Below are 22,653 nucleotides of genomic sequence, written 5' to 3'. Positions count from 1 at the left end.
GCAATATTAAAACCAATACTATAAAGATCTCATGTGTGCCTTCACTGTAGCTACATGACAATGCAATTTTGTTTTTGTATGCAGTTTTAATGCTATGAATTATTATCATAAAATAGGTAGAAAGAGAAAGTGCACTTTTCTGACTGGTTCTTTTTGTGTTAGCTTGTTTGATGGAAGCTGTTCTGAAATGGCCAACACCTTCTTCCTCGTATGCAAATCAACAAAAATCCATCCTTAAAATGTCTCTCTTTTACAGATGAAGATGATGATGTTGATGGGTCAACACAAGGATCCACAAAAGACATTCAAATTTCAACTGATTCAAGTAAGCAAAATTTTAGTAAGGGATGAATAGTCACCCATTTCTTTATTCATATAATCTTAACTTGTATTGCCTTATGACAAAATATTAAATGGTTATTTTTCTAATGTTAGGTTTTAATTTCAGGTCCAAAGTTTTGGTCCAACATACTTATCCAGGGCCATACAAATGTCTCCTTGGTATTTCCATTGGTAGGTTGACATAAGTGGCAATCTGTTCATTACCTTGACAAAGAGATCATTTCTCTCTACTTGGTAATTGTAGAAAGAAAACATAGTGTTAATAATTCATAGATAAACTACAAATTTGGAGGTCAGACAGCAATGTCTTTTCAGAGCCTTTTGCTTCTGTGTTCTCTGGATCCAAATGTTGCTGAGGACATCAGGTGAATTTTTTTTGGCTTGGGCATGTTGCAGTAAACAGGACTGACTGGCTGGTTTTTGTGCAGTTAAATTTTTAAGCATGTGGAGTTTTCTGGGTTGATAACAACCAAGTTCTTGCTTTTTAGAAGATGAGATAAAACTGCAATTTAAGAGCTTCCCACCCCTATATCCATATTAGTAAGTAGAATAACATGGTACATGCTACCTAATGGAACTGCGTGGATTGTTGTAAAAAAGGACATTTCAAATCAATAAACACTAATATTTTTTTTAATCCTGAAGTTCTTGTTAAATTAAGAGGCTGATTGTGCAAGTGGTATTTGGAATTTTTAAAAATCAGCTCAATAAGTAGTTGAATCAGTTATAGAAGAGATCTCAAGCATTCTCTTTTTTCACTTTCTTAGTTCCTGAGTGACTTTATGTTGTGATCCGTCGCCATACTTCCTTATTATGGGAAAATGCTCTAACTGCAGTTTGTCTAAACAACTTTGATTTTTCCAGTGTTTTAAGTGACTTAAGTGGTTGAATGTGAGGGCTTCTACATTTCAACAATTAAGCGTATTTCCCTTATGACTGTCAAAAAGAGCAAATTATGTATCCAGATATTTCAGCTGGATTCATTGGAAGCATTAGTAGACACCAGTTCAGCTTTAGTTTAGCCTTCCCAAAAGAAGAAAAAAGATATGAAAATTCAGGGCAGGATACAAACTTCAATATGTCAATTGTTCAGGCCGTCTCTGGACTGGAGAAAGCAGCAGTAGATGGTATATTTTCAATGGTCATGTAAAGTATCATTAGTTGTGTTTTAAAGAGAACAGTGTTATAAAATACTGCTTTTTTGTAATGCATTTTCACAAAACTTTGGAGTGCAGAGTGCAGTAACTTCACTGTCATTTAGAAAGCTCAGCTAAAACCACACTCACAAAAAGAGTCAGAAATAGCATTTGCTGGTAAGACAGGACAGACTGTGGTGATGCAAACCAGGGCATGGCCATGCAGTACCAACCAGCAACTTCTTTAAACGTGACCAACTTCCTTTGTCTCCTTATCCTTCTATTTTCCCACACTACTTCTTCCCCAAATGGCTTTGATCTCTCGCTTTGATTCCTCTCCTCAAGTTCCCCTAACAACCCTTGTACCATCCCAGAAATGTATCACATGTATCTCATATATCCTTGCAAGCTGAGTGACCTCCTTGCTCAGTGAGGTGTCCTACAGAACTTCCCCTGTGGACTCCTCTGGTGTATGCCACCCCCAGGTGATGGGATTGATGGCCTCGGGTCAGCTCAGGACATGGCTTTTCTGGTAACCTACCTGGTAAAGTTACTGAGGGTCACCTGCCAGCTGTTGTGTTGTTGTGCCTCTCTGTCTGTGGGAAGTCATAAGCTGCTGAAGTTAACATGACAATGACACAGTTGTACAGGGCTGTACCACTCACCTGTCTCGGGATAACACCCTTTGTACAACGTGGGTCAAGAAGGGGCTGCTCACTGCTTCTGTGTCTTGACTCACTACATCTGCCATGGCTTTGGGATATTGCCATGCTTTCCCTCAAGAGTGTCTGAACTCAATTACATTCCAGAATATTTAGCTTTTCTTAATTCCGGCTCTTTATGTTTTAGGGGTACATATTTCTAAAAACAATGAAAACAAGTCAGAACAAATAGAATAATATTGATGTGGAAAGACACACTTTTTCCACAGGAGAGAAGCCAGCAGAAAAGGATACCAAGTCTGTAGTTTAGTATTGTAAGAAGATTTGAATTAGTAGTCTACATTCATTTTTGTTACTTTGCCATTGTAATGGACTGGTTGAGTGAAATATAAAATTAGAAGATCTAAGTCTTAATATTGGTGGTTTAAATGTGTTAAATCAACCACTATATTTAGCCTACCAAGATACTGAAACCAAAAGCATAAAATTAACATAAAAACAATCACACAGTTTCTGAGTTGATAGATTTAACAGACACACAAGTGGGTTTGGCAGAGGACTCTCTCTGCGCTGTGGGAGTCTCTCAGCACTCACTGGCTGCAAGTGAACTGTCTGACTCAGCATGCGTCCCTCTTCTGCAGGACAAAATTCAGCCATCAGTGAAAACCCGTTCTGGAGGAGGTGTTAGAGGAACCTGCCTACCAGAGAAATGGGAGCTGCAGTGCTGTCAGCAAACAGATGTTTCATAGCATGTCCTTCCACAGCCTCTGTTTTGCCTTGCTCAGGTTACTGTTCGTCTGCTGAGTAAGAAATGAAATGGTTTTGTGTTAGATAGAACCACGTTGTTGGCTTAGAGTTTGCTTATGTCTTGTCCCAAACCAGCTGACAGTGCAGAGGAGATCTCCACTGTAATTCTGCAAGCAGAAACAAACTGTTTTCCAGAAGCAGCAAGGACAGCATGTGGGGAGGGATGTTTCTCCTAAAGATATTTAAGAAAACTTAAAGCTTTCATAAAAAGGGACACTGTGTTCTTCTGTAACTGCTTGCAGATAACTAAACATGTGACGTGTTCCTCAGCAGATGCTTGGAAAGGCTCTAAAAACTAAGAGAAGAAGAATTAAGAGGTGGCTACCAGAATGGGAGGACAGGTGTTAACACAGATTTGTGCTTCCAAGTTGTCTTGAAGCTAGGGGAGTTTCAGCTGCTCAAGAAAACAAGTTCAGAGAAGGCACACACCTGCAAATGGCTCTCTTGGAAGAGGAAGAGCTAGGGAAAGAAGGAAGGAAAGAAAAGGAATGGTGGGAGGAAGGAATCTGGGATTCTGAAAGGCTCTCTTCAGGGACAGTAAAAGAAAAAATACATAATTCTTAAGTACATAAATGCCATCATGTAGGGTTATGAATCCTAATACTGAGATAAACCAAACTTGGATAGTCCCCACTCTATGAAGTAGAAGAGCATAAAGCATGTTAATAACACAGATTGTTTCGGAAAGAGTGGTTCTTGGTAAGCTATGTTGCTAGAATTTGGTCTTTTCAGAGTAATTTTCACAAATACACTCAGTATAGGCCTTAAGCTTTCTTAAGTGACAAAATAATTCAGGACTGCATAATTTTCCTGTCTGTCACAAGCCACACGTCTTTTCAGAAGCAAGTCTGTGGGGATTTGGAAGTCAAAGGAACACGAACTTTGGATTTATCCAATGCTGTTTGATCCTTTTCCCAGGAAAACTTGGTATCTTAGCCTCTGAAATCAAGTTCCACACTTTGGTAAATTATACCTGGAGCTTACTTTTTGTAGTTACTTTCCCCTTGGAAAGGCTAAGCGTTAATAACAGGTTATTTTCAGCTCAGGATCCCATGGTAATAAAAAAAAGATGTGTTTTTCAGGAGAAAGTCCTGATACTGTGTACTCTGATCCAGCAGGAAAAGATAATAGACATTTAGCAGTGAGGTGCCGGTACTACAAAACAGGCAGTAGCTCCTTTAAGTACCACAATTTGATAATTTGATAAGTGCATCTGTTTCATATTAGCAAGGTGTTTTTTATGTATATATATATTTTATATATATATATATATATATATATACTAAGCAGGGGTAGACTTCACTTTGGTAGCTGGATCATTTTCTAATATTTAAAAATTGGAACAGGTGGATGGAAGAGCTTTACCTAATTTCAGAAGTGGTTGTAGTTGAGCTTCTTGCCAAGGCTAGTTAGACAAATCAGACTGGCATAAAACACCCCTTAATTTACATGTGTTGGATGTGCTCTTGACTCAATGGAGAAACGTATTTCTGGATGACTAATTGCAGTATGTAGCTGTTTTTTCTTCTGTTAATGTGCTTCCAGAAGCTCATGGGCAAGCAAACCATTTTTCGCTGGGTTGCAGTAGAAGTGTCCCCTGTGATGAGGACAGTGACAAAATTAAATGTGATTTTTCAGTGATGAAGCTGAGGAGGTTTTTTGTGTGATGGATACCAGATTAGCAGCATTATGCTTATTTATCTAAGAAATAGGCTTAGAGCTTAGAACATTACTACTGGTCCGTAGATCTAAACTTATTCTTGTAAACCAGTTTATTTTGAGAGTCAATCCAACTGTTGTTTGACTGTTTTTAAGACATGGAGAGCTCATAAAATATTCTCCATTTACAATTGCTAGGGATTCTCTCAGGCCAACTAGTATCTCACAAGAGCAGACTACAAAGGCACAGCAAATGAAAACAAGTACTAGAACTTGGATGAATGTTTTTATTCTCAGATGGTTGTCTACTTTCTGGATTGCTAGAGAAAACAGCAGAGACTTTGATAGTGTTAGGAAAGTTCATACTCAGAACATCAGCTGTGCTGTCAGAAACCTGTGTTCACTTGTTTTCTCAAGTTTTGTTAGCTCTAAAGAAGGTCACCCAGGACAGTGTGTCTTCTGGTTAACATTTGTCTATGCTGTAGTTACCATGGAGATCGCTCTGACAGAAATCTGTGTCTAAAGAATTCCACTCATTCTGGCATAGATCCAGCAGAATTTAAAGGAGTAGGTCACTTCCTAATGTGTGTTATGGCCTCAAATGCAATGGTTGTTGGGTTTCAAGGGTACTTCTGAAGTAAGAGTTGATGATATTTATATCTTCCTTATATTGTGGCTAAAAAGAAATTGCCAACAGATACAACCACTGGGATAATTGGAAAACTGAAAATCCACAGTGATACTACTTTTCATATCAACAAAAAGAATTGAAGAGTTACAATGTATCATACCAGGTTGGGTGTTGCTCTGAGCAACCTGATCTACTGAAAGATGTCCCTGTCAGGATTCTTGTACTCCATGATCCTTGAAGGCCACTTACAACCTGAACTATTTTATAATTCTGTGATTTTATTTATTCCATTTCTGTTTTTTCTTTGTACATTATCTGTTATACAGGCTTCTCTCCAAAGAGTGACAGCGTGGCTGAGGTTGGAGGCGGTATGGAGGTTATCTAAGACAGCCTCCTGCTAAAGCAGGGTCACTCAGAGCAGCTGGTCGCATTCACTAAGGTTTTGAATATCATAATAGAATCTTGGAATCGTTTGAGTTAAAAGGGACCTCAGGGATCATCTGGCCTCAATCCCCCTGACATGGGTAGGGACGCCTGCCATTAGACCTGTCAACATAGCCAATTTTGTCCCAGGAGAGACTAGGATGACTTGGCAGTAGGATGGGAGGCTGTACTGGGGACTGTGCAGTGAGGTTTTCGTGCTATGTAATGAGAACATCCTTGCACACACATTCTGCCACCTCCAGTGGAACTGATGATGAAGAAATATTCTTAAGAAGTGGACAAGTCTACACTGAAAAAGAAGTCCAAGCATAGCTGTCAGATTTCAGAATAAGGAGAAATAAAGATCATAAGAATTAAGGTATCATGATTTTTTTTGAGGGGTAGACTCTCATTTTTAGAAGACTGCTTTCACAGATAAGTGATAATCCTTTAGTTAATCCTTTAGATAATCTTTTAGTTCTGTGGTGTCTGCTTTTGATTGAAGTTTGAGAGCATACACTGAAGCAGAAGTAGGTGGATTAGTTTCAGGTGGTTCAAGAAAGCTAGCACTGAAGTGTCCTTGCTAAGTAGTTACACACTGCAGCCTTTCTTCATAATCTGGCACTACAGCATTGAGATATCCAGTGATGCACATTTCTGCCTGGATTCTTGCTTGCTTTTTAATCAGTCATCAGTTAGAGGTGGTTTGGTGGTTTTCTTCCTCCAGTTTCAGTTCTCCTTTTTAATCCTTCTATGGTAAATAGCAATTGTCTAGTGTGCTTCATTGAACCTAAAAGCCAATATTATTTGAGAGCAAAAGGCTCTTTGTATTTTATTCAGTACTACAAAGTGCTTCCAAGCTGTAAGGGAAGCGTGGAAGTAGGCTCCAGTATGTAATGCATCTCCTTCACAATGTGCATTAACAGGCTGCATGATTAACCAGTTGTGTGAGCATTACTGCTGGTATATGTGGCTTTCACCTAAAATACTTCTAACACTCGAAGGATTGCAAGTGATAGCTTCTGGTGTCTGTACTACTTGATGATGAATGCAGGTGTACAGATTTATTGTGAGATCAGACTGTAACACTGTGCTGTACAATGGGTGACTTCTGTTAATCACTCAGTCCAATACTGCAATGAAAAGGGCATATTCTGTCAGTGATAAATAGTTATGTCTGCTGTAAAGCATCAGCTCTGGGGAGTACCTGCAAGAACCTGCAAAAGTCAGCAGCTCATCTGGGTTTTCATAAAGATGTGATCAGGAGAGGACACAAGGTCTGTCTCAATGGGATCTCCTTTTTTGTTTGGATTGATTAACTTGGTTTCCTTTCCAGAGGCAGTAAGGAGACATTTAATGCACTGGTAATATTAACTTGTTCCTAAAACCTCTCAAAACCTGCCTGTTCTATGAGAATATTGTTGCACTTTGCTATTACTCTTAAAAACGTTGCTTAAGAGAGAGACTTTGTCATACAGCAGGCTGTACCTGCGTCACAACCCATCTTTGTGAAAGGTGAACCTGAAATCCTTCACTCTTCACCCTTTCACAGATGTTTGTGCAACAATCTGTGCTCAACAGTTTGATCATGAATTTCATAAGGCTTTAGTGAAGTGAGCATGACTTAATAAGGTTTTAGTGAAGTGAAACACAGCAAAAGGCTGAAGGTCTTCATTTGCTGTACCTTCTTTCTTCTTTTCTGTTGTCCCTGTATTTTTCCTCCCACTGCCTGTACACTTAACCAGCTATTTTAAGGACTTTCCTTGGAAGCACTTGCTCACTTGGCACTGCTCTAGTAGGTGTTCTGAAGGCAGTGGCATTTTGTCTTGGTCTTCAAGTTGTTCAACTTGTCAATAATAAATGCATTCTTGAATGCTGAGGATGAAGAAGTGATAACCTACACAGTCTGGTTGTAACAGTTATATCAAAAGCCAGGATAAAATTCTGATTACTCATCCCTCTTTCTTCTCTGAATGTTCCCCTGTTTTAAATGAACCGTAACAAAACAAAATTTAAAATATTCAGCCTCAAAGCTTGTCCTGTGACAAAGAATGTTCCCACGAAGAAGCATTTCAGTGGGTTAAAAGCACGGGTTTTTGTTTTGTTTTTTTTTTTTTTTTATTCAAGGTGTGTGTTAATGAAATATGATTGTTTTCATTCAGGTAAACAAACACTAAAGATATTTGATGGGAATGATGCAGTGAAACGCAACCAATTTCGACTAATTTCAGTTCCAAGGATTGCAAAAAATGAAGAAGTTGTGGTAAGATACCCAGTGAGGGTCAGTTTTCCAGTGTGATACATGTAATTTCATATTACAGTAGTAAAAAGCTAAGTTTTAGAAATGTAACTGAACAATAACAACAAAAATCTGTGAATGGGCTACAACACTGCAACGTAATTTGACTTCTTCAGGTAGTGCTCCTATTTTAAAGCATCTGAGGAAACGGTGGCTTACATATCTGTAGCACAATGGCAACCACAGTATCACATGTTAAACAGTCATTCTGCTTCCTGGTGTTAGTCTGAAGCCTGATTTTACTGATACAAGCAATACAGGATAACCAGCTCTTTAGATCTTGCTCCTTTTCTGTAGTAGAGGTTTGGTATTTATCCTGGACAGTCACCAATATTGCACTTGAGTTAATCAGCTTTGAACACTAAAGCTTATTATAGTTATTTCCATCCCTTGGTTGTGAAAATAATCAATTATTGATCACATACTGGCCCCTCTCGAGCTTTTCCAGTGTTCCATCTGGGATGGAAAAATTACTTCGTACTAAATCAAGTGTGCTGTACTGATCTTTATTTACTGGGCTAGGCAGAGACCCCATGCTGTGAGAGAAAAATCCCAGAGGGGGAACAGGGTGGTTCACAATAAAATTGTGCATGGTGAGGTCTCAGAGTCATACAGACTTGGCAAAGAAGTCTGAAGAATGGACTACATCAGAATTTTGACAATATAAAGCTCTAAAGATCATTAGGATTTTTTTATCTTGATACTTTGCTCAAAATCAACTGGAGTTTTGCAAAAGGTTTGTAGTGTTCTGCATGTCAAAGATCTTTAAGAAAAAACTATGTACAGGACTGAAAGCACTTTTATTTAGGAGTGCTACTTGCCTTTCAAGCACATTTTACCAGGCTGGCACTTTTAATACCAGAGAAGAAGAATAGAAGTTCTTACAAGTGAGCTGTATTGACTGCAGCATCTGTGCTAGCAGAGGTGCTGCAGGCATGGGCCCATTGTAGGTGTAAAATTTCTGTGTGCATCTTGCAAAGACAGCCCTTCCCTTGCCTCTTCACAGGTGTATGGGTTGTGGCTGAGACGCTCACTAATTTTTGGCATCCCTTAGTGCAAGAAGACTGAATAGGCAGAGTTGTGTTCAATCAAGTGTAATTTATCATTTTCCTTGTGGACTAAATTTTACATGCATGAATGTAGATTTATTTGACCTGGATTTTTACCTTTGGTCTTAAAATGACTATTTTACTTGCCAAAAATGATTGTGTTCAAATACATGGATATCTCAAGCTTTCTTTTTTCATGTTAACTGAAATTTGTTTTCAAAACTTCACTCTTGTTTTGATTTTTTTGCCATTGCCATGTATACACTCCTCTGAGGTTAGAACATGCATTCAATTTTCATTTCATAAATCGGGTATTTATAATATCTATGGCTGTATTGGTATTAATGGTGTCTTTTCAAGTAAATGTTAATTTATCTTGCTGTGTTTTAGGAGGCTGCTTTGAGGGCGTACTACATAAATGATGACCAGCAGGAGTATGAGCTTCAGACCTTTACACAGCAGGTGCTGCTCTCTGATGATGTTATCAACAGAAATGATGCTGCAGAGGACAGCAACTTGGGCTCAGTATTCCGAGAATCTGTTCCTGAAGCCTGGATCATCAGGGCCAAACCAAAGGATGAAGAAGTGATCAGAATTTATCCTGCCTGGCTAAAGTGAGTATTTTCCTTCTTGATCACAAGGTTATTGTGCTTTGACTACATTTGTCCTGTGTAGTCTAACCCTCTTGGCTGTAATTATTGAAGCTGCAGAACAGAGAGTGCAGTTTCTTTCTCTATTTCAGGATTCTTGTGTTCATTTTTCTGAATAGGTAGTGTGCATAACATTCATTTCCATGGTTGGAAACCCTTGGGTTTCTTTACATGTGTGGAACATACAGTGGAACTTGTGCAGTTCTCTTATTATGTGTTTGGTTAGAAAGATGCAACTTTACATTTACTACATCTGCAAACAAATGATAACATACGCATCACTTGAAAAATTAGTGGATTTTTTTGAAGAAATGTGATGTAGGAAGAACTACAGTGCAACTTCCCATGTGAGATGAGGAAGAAGAAATTATATTTTAAAAAAACAATCAAAAAAACCCAACAGCTATACAATTTACCACTGAGACAGTATGAACTTTAAGCATGTTTAGTAGGGGAAATAAAATGGTCTGGACCTGCTAATTTCTGAAGACTTGGGGGATAAAATTTAACCATGTGTTTATTTTGCTGTTGTAACTGCATTGACAAGTTTTATTAAAAACTGGCAGCTTATCTTTGTGATTAGGGAGAAGCTAATCTTTAGTGCTACAATTGTAATTAGCTGGTCCTTGAGATGAAAGTGTTTTCTTGTCTGTGGCGCTGATACCACATCTGCCATGAGTCTCAGTGAACAACTTTATTCAACTAATGCAAATATGTTTGAGAAAAAGCTACACTTAGTTTAAAAAGGTACACATGGGATAGATCCTAAAATAAGTATTTTTCTCCTTAGGGTGGGAATGGCATATGTTTCTCTACGAGTAAATAAGGATAGCACTGTGCAGTCTGTGATCAAAGAAGTGCTCCCATTACTTGGAAGGCAGGTAAGTGAAAGATCTTAATCACATCCATACACCACCTGAGTGATCCTGAAAGTATGTATTTTTCTCTTCAGAAAATTTACAGCCCCTTAATTTGCAGTTATTACAAATGTTTTTAGCGTTTGGTAGATGATCTTTTTTGACCGATGTGCTGCTAAAAGTTTAACACAATCTTCAGAGTAGGTAGGCACTGCTGACTCATGTTAAACTTGCCACTGACCCAATCTCTGAGGTCTTATTCTACAGGGCTGCTCTGCAGCTCTCGTCCCCCAGTTTGTATTTTTAACCAGGATTACCCCGTCCCAGCTTGAGAATCTGGCAGTAGCTCTTGCTAAAAATTTCATATGGTTGGTGATTGCCCAGTTCTCTGGCGCATCCACATCTCCCCATAAGGGTCCCCTACCTTTGAGGGTGTCCACAGTTCCTTCTAGCTTAGTATCTTCACGAAACTCACAATGCATTTGATTTCTTCATCCAGACAATTTATAAAAACATTAAAGAGCACTGCAGAAATTTTCTTCCTAATGTGGCAAGCAGCATCTCTGTAGCCCCCAAGGGATGCAAGGAAGGACTCAAGGTTGAAATGGCACCCACGTTCTTTACTGTCTGGATTGCTTCCCACATCACTGGAAAATTCTAGATACATCTCGTAATCTTGTAGATGCTTTCCTTGAAAGATAATCTCTTTTCAATCTGCCTGTCCTTCTTAGGGTTGGTGCCAAAACTGCATGACTTTCAGGAAACATGTTAGTAGACTTTGCTAGCATGCCAAGCCATTGGCAGGCCCAACCTCCCCAGTGTGGAGACACAAAGCTGTAGCGTGCACATTTTAGTCAGCACCTGGGGCTTGTGAGCACACCAGCAGATCAGCACAGTTCCACTGCTCCAGGGCACAGCACAGTCACAGAGAGTGACTGCTGCCCTTTGTGGTTATTCACAGGGCACATAAGAACATGCTTGTGACTAGCTCTCTGCAGTTAGTGATGATCATACATCTGTCTGGGTGTATCTAGTTGTGTAAAGCATGCAGCTTGTTTTGCCTGCAGGATACTTCCAGGATTTGTTGTCAGTCCATTTCCTCAAGTGCTCTGGACCTTTTAACAAAATAGCAGCAACCATGTCCAAAGTTTTGCCTCATCTGAAAAAAAGCAGCTGTCAAACAGTATAGTTGGAAATTCCATTAGGGAAAAATCTTCACACCTGTGTATTGGGCAGCTAGATATATGCTGTAAGAGACTTTATTCTTTGGCTCAATTGAAATATCTCCAGTAGTGGTAATTTTGAAATGCTCTACTTGTTTCTCTGTATAAACATGCACATACAGGAAATCTCTTTTTAATATCCAGAATTTGCTTGTGCTCCAAGTTGCTTTTCTCAAATATCAGGCAAAGCACATGTAGGGAGTTGAGGCTTTTAACAGCCGCATCTTGCTTTATGTGTCATGTTAATTTGTGACACATAGAGCAAGATCATTTGTCTCTTGAGTCTCAAGGCCAAAATTTGAAACCCTTCCTCTGAATGTCCTTCAGTCCTGAATGTTGTATGTTCACAGGGTTTCAGTTATTGTTGTAAATGGGAAAGCTCTTGGCTGTGCCAGCTCTTCTGGTCCAGCTGCAAAAGGGATTTGAGTGGTCCCTGGCAATAGCTTGGAGAAGAACTTTTGTTCCATCAGAGCTGGAGTGTCCCAGGAGGTGGGGAATGGTCAAGCCTGCTTTTGCCAAGCTTCCTCCTGGGCAGTCTTCTCCAAGAGCAGGCTCATTGCCAGTCCTGCATGCTTCCTCTGGAAGAACACTCAGGAAATACTCCAGATGAGCTAGCTGCTCATTGCTGAAGCAGGAATGGGATTAACTGTGCTGTACAGGGGTCCCTTCACAATGTGGCTGTGAGAATGCCAGTGTTTTTAGGAGTGTGGGAGCATGATGCTATGAGTGTGTAAAATAAAGATTATTTCTGTCTTGGAAGGAGTTGGTTGGAGGAAGAAAATCATGGTTGATTTTAAAAGATTTAATTTTTTTTAAATGCTTAATTTTCTGGGCTGTGTTATGCACTATGGACAAGATATGACATACAATAATGTAACATCTGGCAAAACGATGTCAGTCAGAAGCTGCATTTACGTGCTGTATCTTTTGGCAGACTGAGTGCCTCCAGAATTTCAAATTGGTGGAAGTGCTTATGGGCAGTAAGCAAGGTAAGTGAAGGAGCACTGGCCAAAGACACATCTGATATCTGTGAGTTTTTTCCCCCCATTCTAACAGTCAGAGTTCGTGTTCTGCAGTAAAAAACACAAATGAGAATAAACTTCATGGTGATGTTGAAATACTTAATCAGAAGTGATGCTGATTCTTTTCAGTCCTGTGTGTCCTGTGGGAATAAGGTTCCTCTTCATTATTACTTAAAAACTCATTTGTAGTTTCTGGTGGGTATTGATACTTTTGCCCTATTTTGAGGAACTATGTTTAACTGACATAATTTTCTTAATTGCAGTTATTTATTAAAGATTAATTCTAAAGTTCAAATGGCTTCTTTCCTCCTGACACAGCCCCTGAAGAAGAGTAAGTTTGAGCCCTAAGAGAGTCCAAGAAATATGTTTGTGTGTTAGGAAGAATAGAAATCTGCAGTTCTAGCATTGCTCAAGTGTTTTGTGATCCTGCACGAGCTAGGCTGGTGTTCTCCAAGTTAACATACCTTTGTGCTTCGGTATTTGTAAGGCTGCATGGACAAATAAAGACCTTGAAGTAGCCTAATGTTCTGGCCACAGCTGAATAAATATCTTGGTAGTTCAAATACTGTCTTGATGCTTTGCTTTATTTGCAGGCATTATTGGGAAGTTGTTTCATAAGGCTGTTGTAGCTTTGTGAATGTCATAACCTTGGTTGGTTTCTGGTGCTCTGTTTTAAAGGATCATTTGCTACCTTACATTCACTGGAAGTTGTTAGAATTGTTTTAATTGTTGATTAAAACAATTGTTTTAATATTTTGGTAAAACACATAAGTTGGTTTTTGTTGTACTTGTTAGGAAATAGTTTGGAAGTCTTATGTCAAACTGTTAGATTATTACCAAAGTACTGCTTGTCTTTTGAGGGGTTCAGACTGTTTCTGCCCTTTTTAAAGGAGGGTGGTATTTAAGAACTCTGGAAAAAGTCAAATTGTTCCAAGCACCTATGTGTTTTTATTGTTGGATAAGATGTAGCTCATGTCTGCGCGGTCCTTTGTGAGAAAATTAGTTGTATGCCGAGCTCTACTTTTCCCCTAATTTTTCTTCTTTTTGTTTTTGTGTAATTGAGCCTGATAATAATTTACATGCTTTCTAACATGATAAATGTTTTTGCCCTCTGCAGTTCAGCGCATGGTCTTGGACAACCAGGAACCAATTCTTAACAGACTCAAGGACATAAGAAAGGTAAATCTGAAAAAGAAACACGATTTTTTTTTTTTGTTTTAGCAAGTATGGAGTCCCCTTTCTTACAGAAAATGTGAGTAATTGGTTACCCCCTAAGCAGGCTCAAGGGTAGAGAAGCTAAGTGTTTGAACTGAAGTTTTGTTTCTGTTCCTGACATTCTCTAGGCATAGAGGACATGATTGCTAAGTGCAGAACTATTTTGGATTTTGTCTCACAGTGTCTTTTTGCCAACTGTCATATCATTTATTTTCCTTTATTTTGGTAGACTTCAATACGTCAGATGAATCAAACAAGATTTTACATTGTGGAAAACAGTAAATCCATTGTACAAGTAAATTTATTTGTTGGCGGCCTTCCACCTCAGCTTTCCCCTGAAGAATACACAAATATTCTCAAGGAAGAATTAGCTATCAAAAGTAAGTAAACAGAAAAACTTTAATAGCATCAATATAATTCTAACCTCTTCTGGCCTGATTTTAAAAAATCATTCTGCCTTTTACTCTCACATGGGCTTTTTTAATAATTTTAACATGCACACAGTACAGAATAATAATTATGTTACTCTAGTTATAAGTGACTACACCTTTTCTTTTTTCTTTTTGTTATGTTTGTATGAAAAGGCATCACTTTTTAGAAGAATTACACATACCTTAAACTGTGTACAGAATATCTCTTGCCTTTTTTAGCCTCTGACAGTTTTTGTCTGGGCTGTTCTCCATGTTAGTCATGAGCTCTGTGCCCCGTCATGGAGAAGTATGAGCAGTGTGTGCGCACACATATGAAAAAACACTCAGGGAAAAAAAATTATTTTTCTTTTTCAAAGAAGTGCAATTGAATTTTCATAATAATACTCCTTAAACCAATACTTTCTATAAACAATGTCAGGAATGTGTCATATTTTTTTGTTGCAGGAAACAAAGCATTTTTCCCAATTTGCTTTTATGTCACTTCAAGAGGAATTAAACTTGAAATGCCAGAAAGAATTCTTAGTCACCTTTTATGAAAATCAGTTTAGCTGTTCTTACTTGCAAAGTAAACATGAGAGGAAAAGTGTTGGCTGGAGGTTATCCCTGTATTTGTATAACTTTTAATATTTATTTATGTTATATTTATGTAACTTTTTAAAATACTTTAAATATTTACTCTAAATGTACCCAAGGTTTTATGTGTTTATATTTTTACCCTTTGCAGCAAATGTAGTATCTGTGAGTCATGTTTATCAAGCACAAGGTAAGCATTAAAATTCTTGGTCTTGCAAACAATGTCTATATTCAAAACTGCAGTCTAATACTAGAGGCTGGAAGCTCAGAGTATGTTAATCTTAATGCATAAGCAAAAAGCCCTTCAGGTAAAATGCAACACATTGTATTTATGAAGAGCAGTGGATTAGTGTTACCTTATTAAAAAAAAGTTAAAAGGTTGGCTGCATGCCTTGTGTACCAGAAGGCAGTAATATTATAAATTAGTTATAAAAATTAGTTTTGAAGTTGCACTTCAACTGAATAATCTAACACAACAGAACTGTTAAAAATTGTCCAAGTGAAGGATTTTTAATCTCTTTGACTTTGAGAGTACTAAAATTTGGTGCTGCTTTTGGACTCAGTGGGACTGTTTCATAGTCGCTGTTTCCTAGCAGTGTTAAGAGCTAGAGTTCAATGGCTGAAAGTTGAAGAAAATAAATACATTCATCCTTTGAGCTGTTTCTTTGCTTTTGGTGTATGAATTTTATTTCAGCAAGATCGGAGAAGCCATGAGGCTTCTGACAGCTGGAGCAGCAGTGGCTCTGGGCAGCTTTAGTGCAGTGGTCAGGTGGAGATCGGCATTTGGTAAAAATTTAAAGTGTGGAATTTTTTCTTCTCTATATTTAGGTGTCTATAGTTGAGATGTTTCACATCCTTTGGCAGGCTTATCTTCCACATGTCTGCTAAATGGATCTTTCTATAGCATGCTTTTGAAGACTGATGTGTGCTTCCTTTGGGTTATTTGCTGTCTCCACATGACTAATTGATACTGATTGATTTTGATCTTTGCATAGGAAAAGCTGTAAAGCTTTCAGATGTACCTTCTCCTTTCCATATTTGTCAGTGGTGAATACTTGATTTTGTGATACTCGTCCCATGTCACAGCATCATTATACCAAATTTACATGCATATGCTTTTTAGATGTTTCTGCTTGTATGTGATTTTTATTGCCACTTTCTTCTTATGATTGTATTTTTGTGGTTCTCATAACTTCCTAACTCTCCCATTTTGTCACAGCCAGGTTATGTTACCAGCCTACATCTCATGTACTGTCCATTTTGCATTTTTGTCTTCCTGCCGTTTTCCTCCTCACCAAATATCTTACTTTACACTAACTTGTCAGTATTTATTTTGTCTTTTCTCTTTTGTCTTCCCTTCTTACCCAGCTTCTCCATTCAGAACCTAAGTGAACATAAAGATCTAAACTTGATTATCAGCCCAAATATTTGCTTGCAGTAATTCTTACTGAGATATTGCTAATGAATAGAACTAGTGGATTTTTAATAATTGGATACTAAATGAAACCTGATACCTCTGTCACTTGTACACGATGACAACAGAATGTTGGTAATGATGAAGAGTGTGCAAATAGGCCCTACCCCTGAAGCTCAAAGGAAATCTTTAAATATGCATTAGTTCTGTGCTGCAGTTCTTGTCTTCAAGTTGCTTTGCTTTTACAAAAATCTGAGGGTAGGAAGGAAGGTTTGAAAACATAACAATACAATTCAGCTGATAACAAATGACTACAGAATAAGTTTTGCTGAATAATGGCCTCAGTAAACTGAGTAAACTTTTGCTGTAATATGAGTCTTATTTTTTAACAATAATAATAATAGAAAATATTAAAAGTATTTCTTTAAAAGTATTTCTGATGCGTCTTTACAGGTGCTGTTGTACTCCAAATTTCATGTTTTGCTGAAGCTGAAAGAATATATATGCTAGTTAAAGATACTGTTGTCAATGACAAGCCACTGAATGCTGTGGTGATTCCTGCAGTTATGGTAAGAGACAGGTTTGAATTTAAAAAATGTCTTTAAAAGAAAAAAAACTACTGCCTTAAAACTCTTTCTGCTAGAACTAAATCAAAATATGTTTTATTCAAATAGGCCATACTATAAGTAGTGTGACCAAAAAAGCCAACCAACTTCAGAGCCTGTACTTCATGTATATGATATATTCAGTGAGATAAGTAATTTGTCCTGATATTGTTCAGCTGTCAATCTACAGCTGCCTAACTGTACAACTGTAAAGAAGAGGAAGACAAATTCTCTTTGTTTCTTTCAACGATCAAAATATTAAATGAGGTTTCAGTTTCAGCTGGTATGTCTTAAAATGCTTACAGATTTTGGTATGGGAGCTAAATGTTGTTTCCTCATTAACTGTGAGGTAAAACACTTCTGCTTATTTTCACAGTGATATTATCTTCATTTCCCCCATTCTGTAGCAGAGGCAGTTTGACCTTGTTTACCCCTTGAGGATCTCAGAAGAACATAGTCTTCCAAAAGACTTAGTGCGAGAGTCCTTTCACAAATTCAGGCCTGATTCTGATTTATTCTTGTTGTTACTAATCACTTTCATGTGAACGAGTTTGTTTAATAATAGGTTTCATGTTAATAAAGTGAGTCAATGTGAGAAGAGGAAAATGATTAACTGAGTGAAGTGATATTTTTAACCAGGATTATGTAGGTTCTGTCCAAAAAAGAGCGTTGCCGTAGTTACACAACACCTCAGCAGAAAGTATCTTGTAATTACTATCTTTTTGGAACTGCATTATGGCAAGCAAAGTGTGAGTCCTGGTTTGACTTTTTGGAACATCACGGAAGGCCAAAAAAATTACACTTCTAGTGGGAATTATGAAATAGCTTTATATAGGAGGGTATCAAGTTCAATGGCCATAGTTGCTTATTCGCATACCTGCTTTCACTGTTTAAAATGAGTCCTACACTTGTCAAGACTTTCTGAAGGCAAAATTATGGTTTTTGTATGGGTAGATACTAGTGGTAGTGCTCACATGCAGCTGGGAAAATCAAAAGTTACACCCCCTCCTAAAAAACTGAGAGCCTTATTCCTATGTGTGTATAGGAATTACATTCTGTGAAGTTCTTAGAAATCAAGGCCCCCTTGTCCAGACTAGTTTTCAGATTGCGTATTGTGAGAAACAGAAATCAGGATGTATTTTTGGATAGCCATTTTACGTGTATTTTAGGCAAATCCATTATGAGCCTATAATTGTTGTCTGCAGTGTGAAGTTGAACATACTCCACTCTGTTGATTACATATGTCTGTTTTTCTGACACTGGATATGTTTGAAGAGAACTTCTTGATGCCAGGAGAATGTGGACATTGCTATCTCTTATCTGATGCAAGATATTTTTTAGAAACTCCAGTTCAGGGGACTGCTAGCAATTAATTTCTAATACATAAGCAGGAGAGAGGGGCTGTACACCAGCACAAATATTGTGTTTCCATTTCAGCATGTGTTGTTTATATTTGGTCATCTCACTGAAAAGAGCCAAGAGTTAATTTAAATGATATTTCAAGTGTTATTTTTTGTATGATTGTCCACCCAGCTTATGCCATTTACTTATTACCCAGGGCAGACTAATGGCTGATCACCATCTTTACTTTGGGTAGCAGTTGAACTAGATGATCTCCCGCAGTACTTTCCAGCCCAGACTATCTTTTTAGCCTATGATAATATTAGTCTTTGTTTATATGTGTATTGATTTAAACACAGTACCAGGAAATGCACAGGAACTGAGACAATACTAAATTTACACTATGTTTGACATTTCTTTTGTGAGTGAAATACAGAGAAATTGGGAATGAAGGGCTAATAATTTTTCCAAATTGCCAGTTAAATTAAAGAAAAACCCAACCAACAAAAAAACAACAAACCAAAATATCCCTTCTTAAAAATTGGTAAAAGCACAGAAGTATTGGTGGATAGCAGGTTGCTAGTCTTATTTTTCTGAGGTGAGATTTGCTTACTCAGTGTCTGACATAAGGAGGAGGCATGGTTCAATTCTGGCATGCTCAGGTCTACCCGAGGCAATTCACCCTCTGATTCCCATTACTGAGAAGTCTGAGCAAGGAATCAGTTTGCATAAGCTGCTTATTAGAAAGTCAAACAGTTAGTGTTATCAGATGTGTTGATCTGTTCTGCTGTTTCAGGCCTTTAGGAATTTAATCAAACACTTTTTCATTTCACAGTATTCAAATAAATGAAAATACTCTCTCCACTGGAGTGTGAAAAAAAAAAAAGTGCAGTAATTATAAACCTGTTTAGCTGCTGTGTGTAAGGAACTTTGGGGACAGTTTGGTTTCACTCTTTGGTATCAATTCAAGGTGAAAGACATTGCAAGACTAAATTTTTCAATTCAGAACTAATTTAACAGAACTTCTTTTGCAGCACAGGCAAGCAAGGAAGTCAGCAGAAGTTGTTTGAGGCCAAAATCACCACAGGTTATTGTGGCTTTATCAGGAATGCCTTTTGCTAGTGGAGTGCCCTCTGATATACTGCATTTATATTTGTTAAGAGTAGCAGGAAAATGTGTAGAAGGTTCCCAAATAGATGAAACTTTCCATTTCATTCATTCTACTAAATCCTCACAAAAATATTTACATCTTAAAAGTATCCTAGTTAAATGAGCATTTTAGCCGAAACATGAGTGGCTGCTTTTCACCCTTCTGAAAGGGTTGTCAGCTTTTCTACCTTTTGCTGGAAGGGTTTTCAAGGATTGGAATGGAGTGCCCCGGGAAGCAGTGGGGTCCCCAATCCCTGGAGGTGTTCAGGAAGTGATTGGACATGGCACTTAGTGCTGCGGTCTAGTCAACAAGTGGTATTCAGTCAAAGGTTGGAATTGATGATGTTACAAGTGTTTTTCCAACTTTTATGATTCTGTGATTCTTCCATTTCTGCTATATGCCAAAAAATAAAGAAAAGCCTTATGGGTTGACCCAGCTGTTGCTCCAGTAGTGTTGTGACACCTTGCACATAATTTCTCATCAGATAGTGGGTCCTTTCTGGCCAGGGTGGAGAAAACTTGTGTTTGAGGCATTGTGAGTCCTTGCACATGGAAGATGCTGCTGGCAGGCATTTGCCAGTGTTGAATTCTACTTGTCAGAGATATCTGCAGTTCCTGGAGACAGCCCACTGCACGGGAAGATGTGCTGTGGTTGTCACACTGGTAGGGCTGGTGGCACAGAACACCTTGTTCTGCTTTGTTGTGAGATGTGATTACACGGTACAGTCAATGGGAAGGGGATTAGCATGGATAATAAACATCTTGCCCCAGTTTAAAGCCGTGTTGTGCTACTCCTGACAAATTAAGCAATTCACAGTGATTGTCAGAGTGTCTAAGTCATGCAGCCTCCTTCAGCTGTCTGTAAGAAAGGAGCAATAAATTCCTTCCTGAATGCCAGCCAACACAAAACCCTTCTGCAGATTTCACTCCTCAAGCACAGCACTGAAGCCAGGGCTAAAGGGGGAAGGGTGTCCTCAGGCTGTGAGTCACATACTCTCTTCTGCCCAGTAACAAACTCACTCCTCTGTCTCCAGTGGGGCTTTATTAAAGAACTTTTAAAAATTTAGCAGCATTAAAGTGCTACCCTTGTGGCTGTCTGTGATTGTAACAAAGAGTGTGCTCTTGAGAAGGCACAGCACCCTGCACTACTGTACAAACTGTTAAGAGTTTTTAATTCTTACCAAAAATAATTGTTTTCTTAAAAGCTGGCTGTTATCTGGGGATTTAGCAATGTTTCTTACTCCTTTACGCTTAATGAAGAGTTGTGATGGGAAGCAAGTTCACTGTAAGGACAAGCACTTTCTTGAAATCATCTTTTTATTCTGGATGGCTGCATCTAAATGGGTTTAGTTAAGAATTCACATTGGAAGTTACCTTAACAAAGGTGAGTTTGTAGTAGGACTATTAACTTTACACTACATACAGATTTTTTATTAGCTTCAGGCATTTTCTGTAGCTGCTTGTGAATCTTAGTAGCATTCAGGGTGTATATTTAACTGGTTTGGGGGTTTTTAGGTATAGTATTGACACTTGATAAGAAATATAGTTGGCAATTTACAGTAAATACATATTTGCAAGAATTTATGTTACTTGGGTAAGATCTTAGACAACTTTACAAAACAGAGCTGTGCTTTTGAATGCCTTAGAGTGTACCATGTTTCAGAAATAGTTGTGATTCCCTTATGTTGCCTTTGAATTATTTCAGTTACTTGGTTTTAAACCCAGTGTATTAGAGCTTGCCTCTAAAAGCAAGTAATATAAAACATGTGTTCAGCATGTCACTTCTAAATGTCCCAAACCAGTAATTTTAGAAACTGATTTCCTGAAGACGAGAAGATAATCAAATTTTCTTACATTCAGGTAAGGTATTGGTTAGACTCCAGAGCTGTGCTGGTTTCTTTGCTCTTCTTTGAAAAAGTTTTTGTCACTTCGAGCTGCAGAACTTCGTGGTTTCTTTCTTTATTACACTGTTAGCCCCCTTTTTTTTAAACCTCACAAGTTTCCAGGCATTATACCAAGCCTGAGATTTCAGGTTGCTAGTTTTGTTCAGAAAATTGAAATGGCTGGAGATAAATTTATGTATTTAAAAAGCTCTGAAGAGGAAGAAATGGGAAGTGGACAGGAGAGAGGGTAGGGTAGAGTGAAAGCTGGACAAGGAGTGCTGGAAAGGAACAATGTGCTCTGTTACCCCATGGGAGATGCTGTTTCCTTTCAGAGTGCTCTGCCTTCTGTTATTAATGGGATTTAACCCCATACAGCACTACAGGCTGGGTAGAGTGGCTGGAAAGCATCCCAGCACCAAAGGGGATGCTGGGGATGCTGGTCAATATCTGGCTGAACATGAGTCAGGAGTGTGCCCAGGTGGCCTTCTTGGCATCCTGGCCTGTATCAGCAATAGTGTGGCCAGCAGGACCAGGGCAGTGATTGTTCCCCTGTACCCAGCACTGGTGAGGCCACACCTTGTGTGCTGTGTCCAGTTCTGGGGCCCTCACTTCAAAAAGGACATTGATGTGCTGGTGTGTGTCCAGAGAAGGGAACAAGGCTCATGAAAGGACCAGAAAACATGTCTTATGAGAACTAGCTGAGGGAGCTGGGATTGTTTAGTGTCCTGAAGAGGAGGCTCAGGGCTGACGCCATTGCTCTCTAAAACTCCCTGAAGGGAGGGTGCAGTGAGCTGGGAGTCAGTCTCTCCTGCTGGGCCTGCAGTGAGAGGACAGGAGGAAATGGCCTCTGAGATACAGTAGATTCAGGTTAGATATTAGGGGGGAAAAATTATCACTGTCTGGATGGTAAGGCATTGGAATAGGTTGCCCAGGAAGGTCACCATTCCTGCTGGTGTTTAAGAGGCATTTGGATCCGATGGTGATGCGGTTGAGTGGTTTAGGTGTTATAATGGCAGTGCTGGGTGGGAGGTTGGACTTGATGATCCTAAAGTTGTCTTCCAAGCTTGATGATTCTGTGATTATCAAAAGACAATTCTAAGTGGGATGTGGCAGATGATGGTACAGGAACTGACAGAGTAACAAGATGGCCTTTGCTTCTGAAAACACCAGATCTCTGCTTACTCTTCCATTAATGCTTGAATGGCTCAAGGGGATGAAATCCACTTGTCTCTTTGGGATGCATGGATCTTTGAGCTGTTGACTTAATACCTTTTGTGACAGT

At 38.6% G+C, this 22,653-nt stretch overlaps 1 protein-coding gene across 1 annotated transcript in view; it reads left to right on the top strand.

The window, feature by feature from the left end:
* The window catches only part of DGKQ (diacylglycerol kinase theta), an 89,092-nt gene that overhangs the window by 44,649 nt on the left and 21,790 nt on the right, over nucleotides 1–22,653 (top strand). The window contains exons 6-14 of the mRNA XM_058824380.1: nucleotides 257–325; nucleotides 7,823–7,923; nucleotides 9,399–9,622; nucleotides 10,449–10,539; nucleotides 12,673–12,727; nucleotides 13,878–13,939; nucleotides 14,205–14,355; nucleotides 15,131–15,169; nucleotides 16,847–16,962. Of these exons, the coding sequence (XP_058680363.1) occupies nucleotides 257–325; nucleotides 7,823–7,923; nucleotides 9,399–9,622; nucleotides 10,449–10,539; nucleotides 12,673–12,727; nucleotides 13,878–13,939; nucleotides 14,205–14,355; nucleotides 15,131–15,169; nucleotides 16,847–16,962 (908 nt within the window). The remainder of the gene's footprint in view (nucleotides 1–256; nucleotides 326–7,822; nucleotides 7,924–9,398; nucleotides 9,623–10,448; nucleotides 10,540–12,672; nucleotides 12,728–13,877; nucleotides 13,940–14,204; nucleotides 14,356–15,130; nucleotides 15,170–16,846; nucleotides 16,963–22,653) is intronic.

The sequence above is a fragment of the Ammospiza caudacuta genome, chromosome Z (genome assembly GCF_027887145.1).
Source record: "Ammospiza caudacuta isolate bAmmCau1 chromosome Z, bAmmCau1.pri, whole genome shotgun sequence".
Lineage (NCBI taxonomy): Eukaryota > Metazoa > Chordata > Aves > Passeriformes > Passerellidae > Ammospiza > Ammospiza caudacuta.
This window is presented reverse-complemented; position numbering and strand designations above follow the sequence as displayed.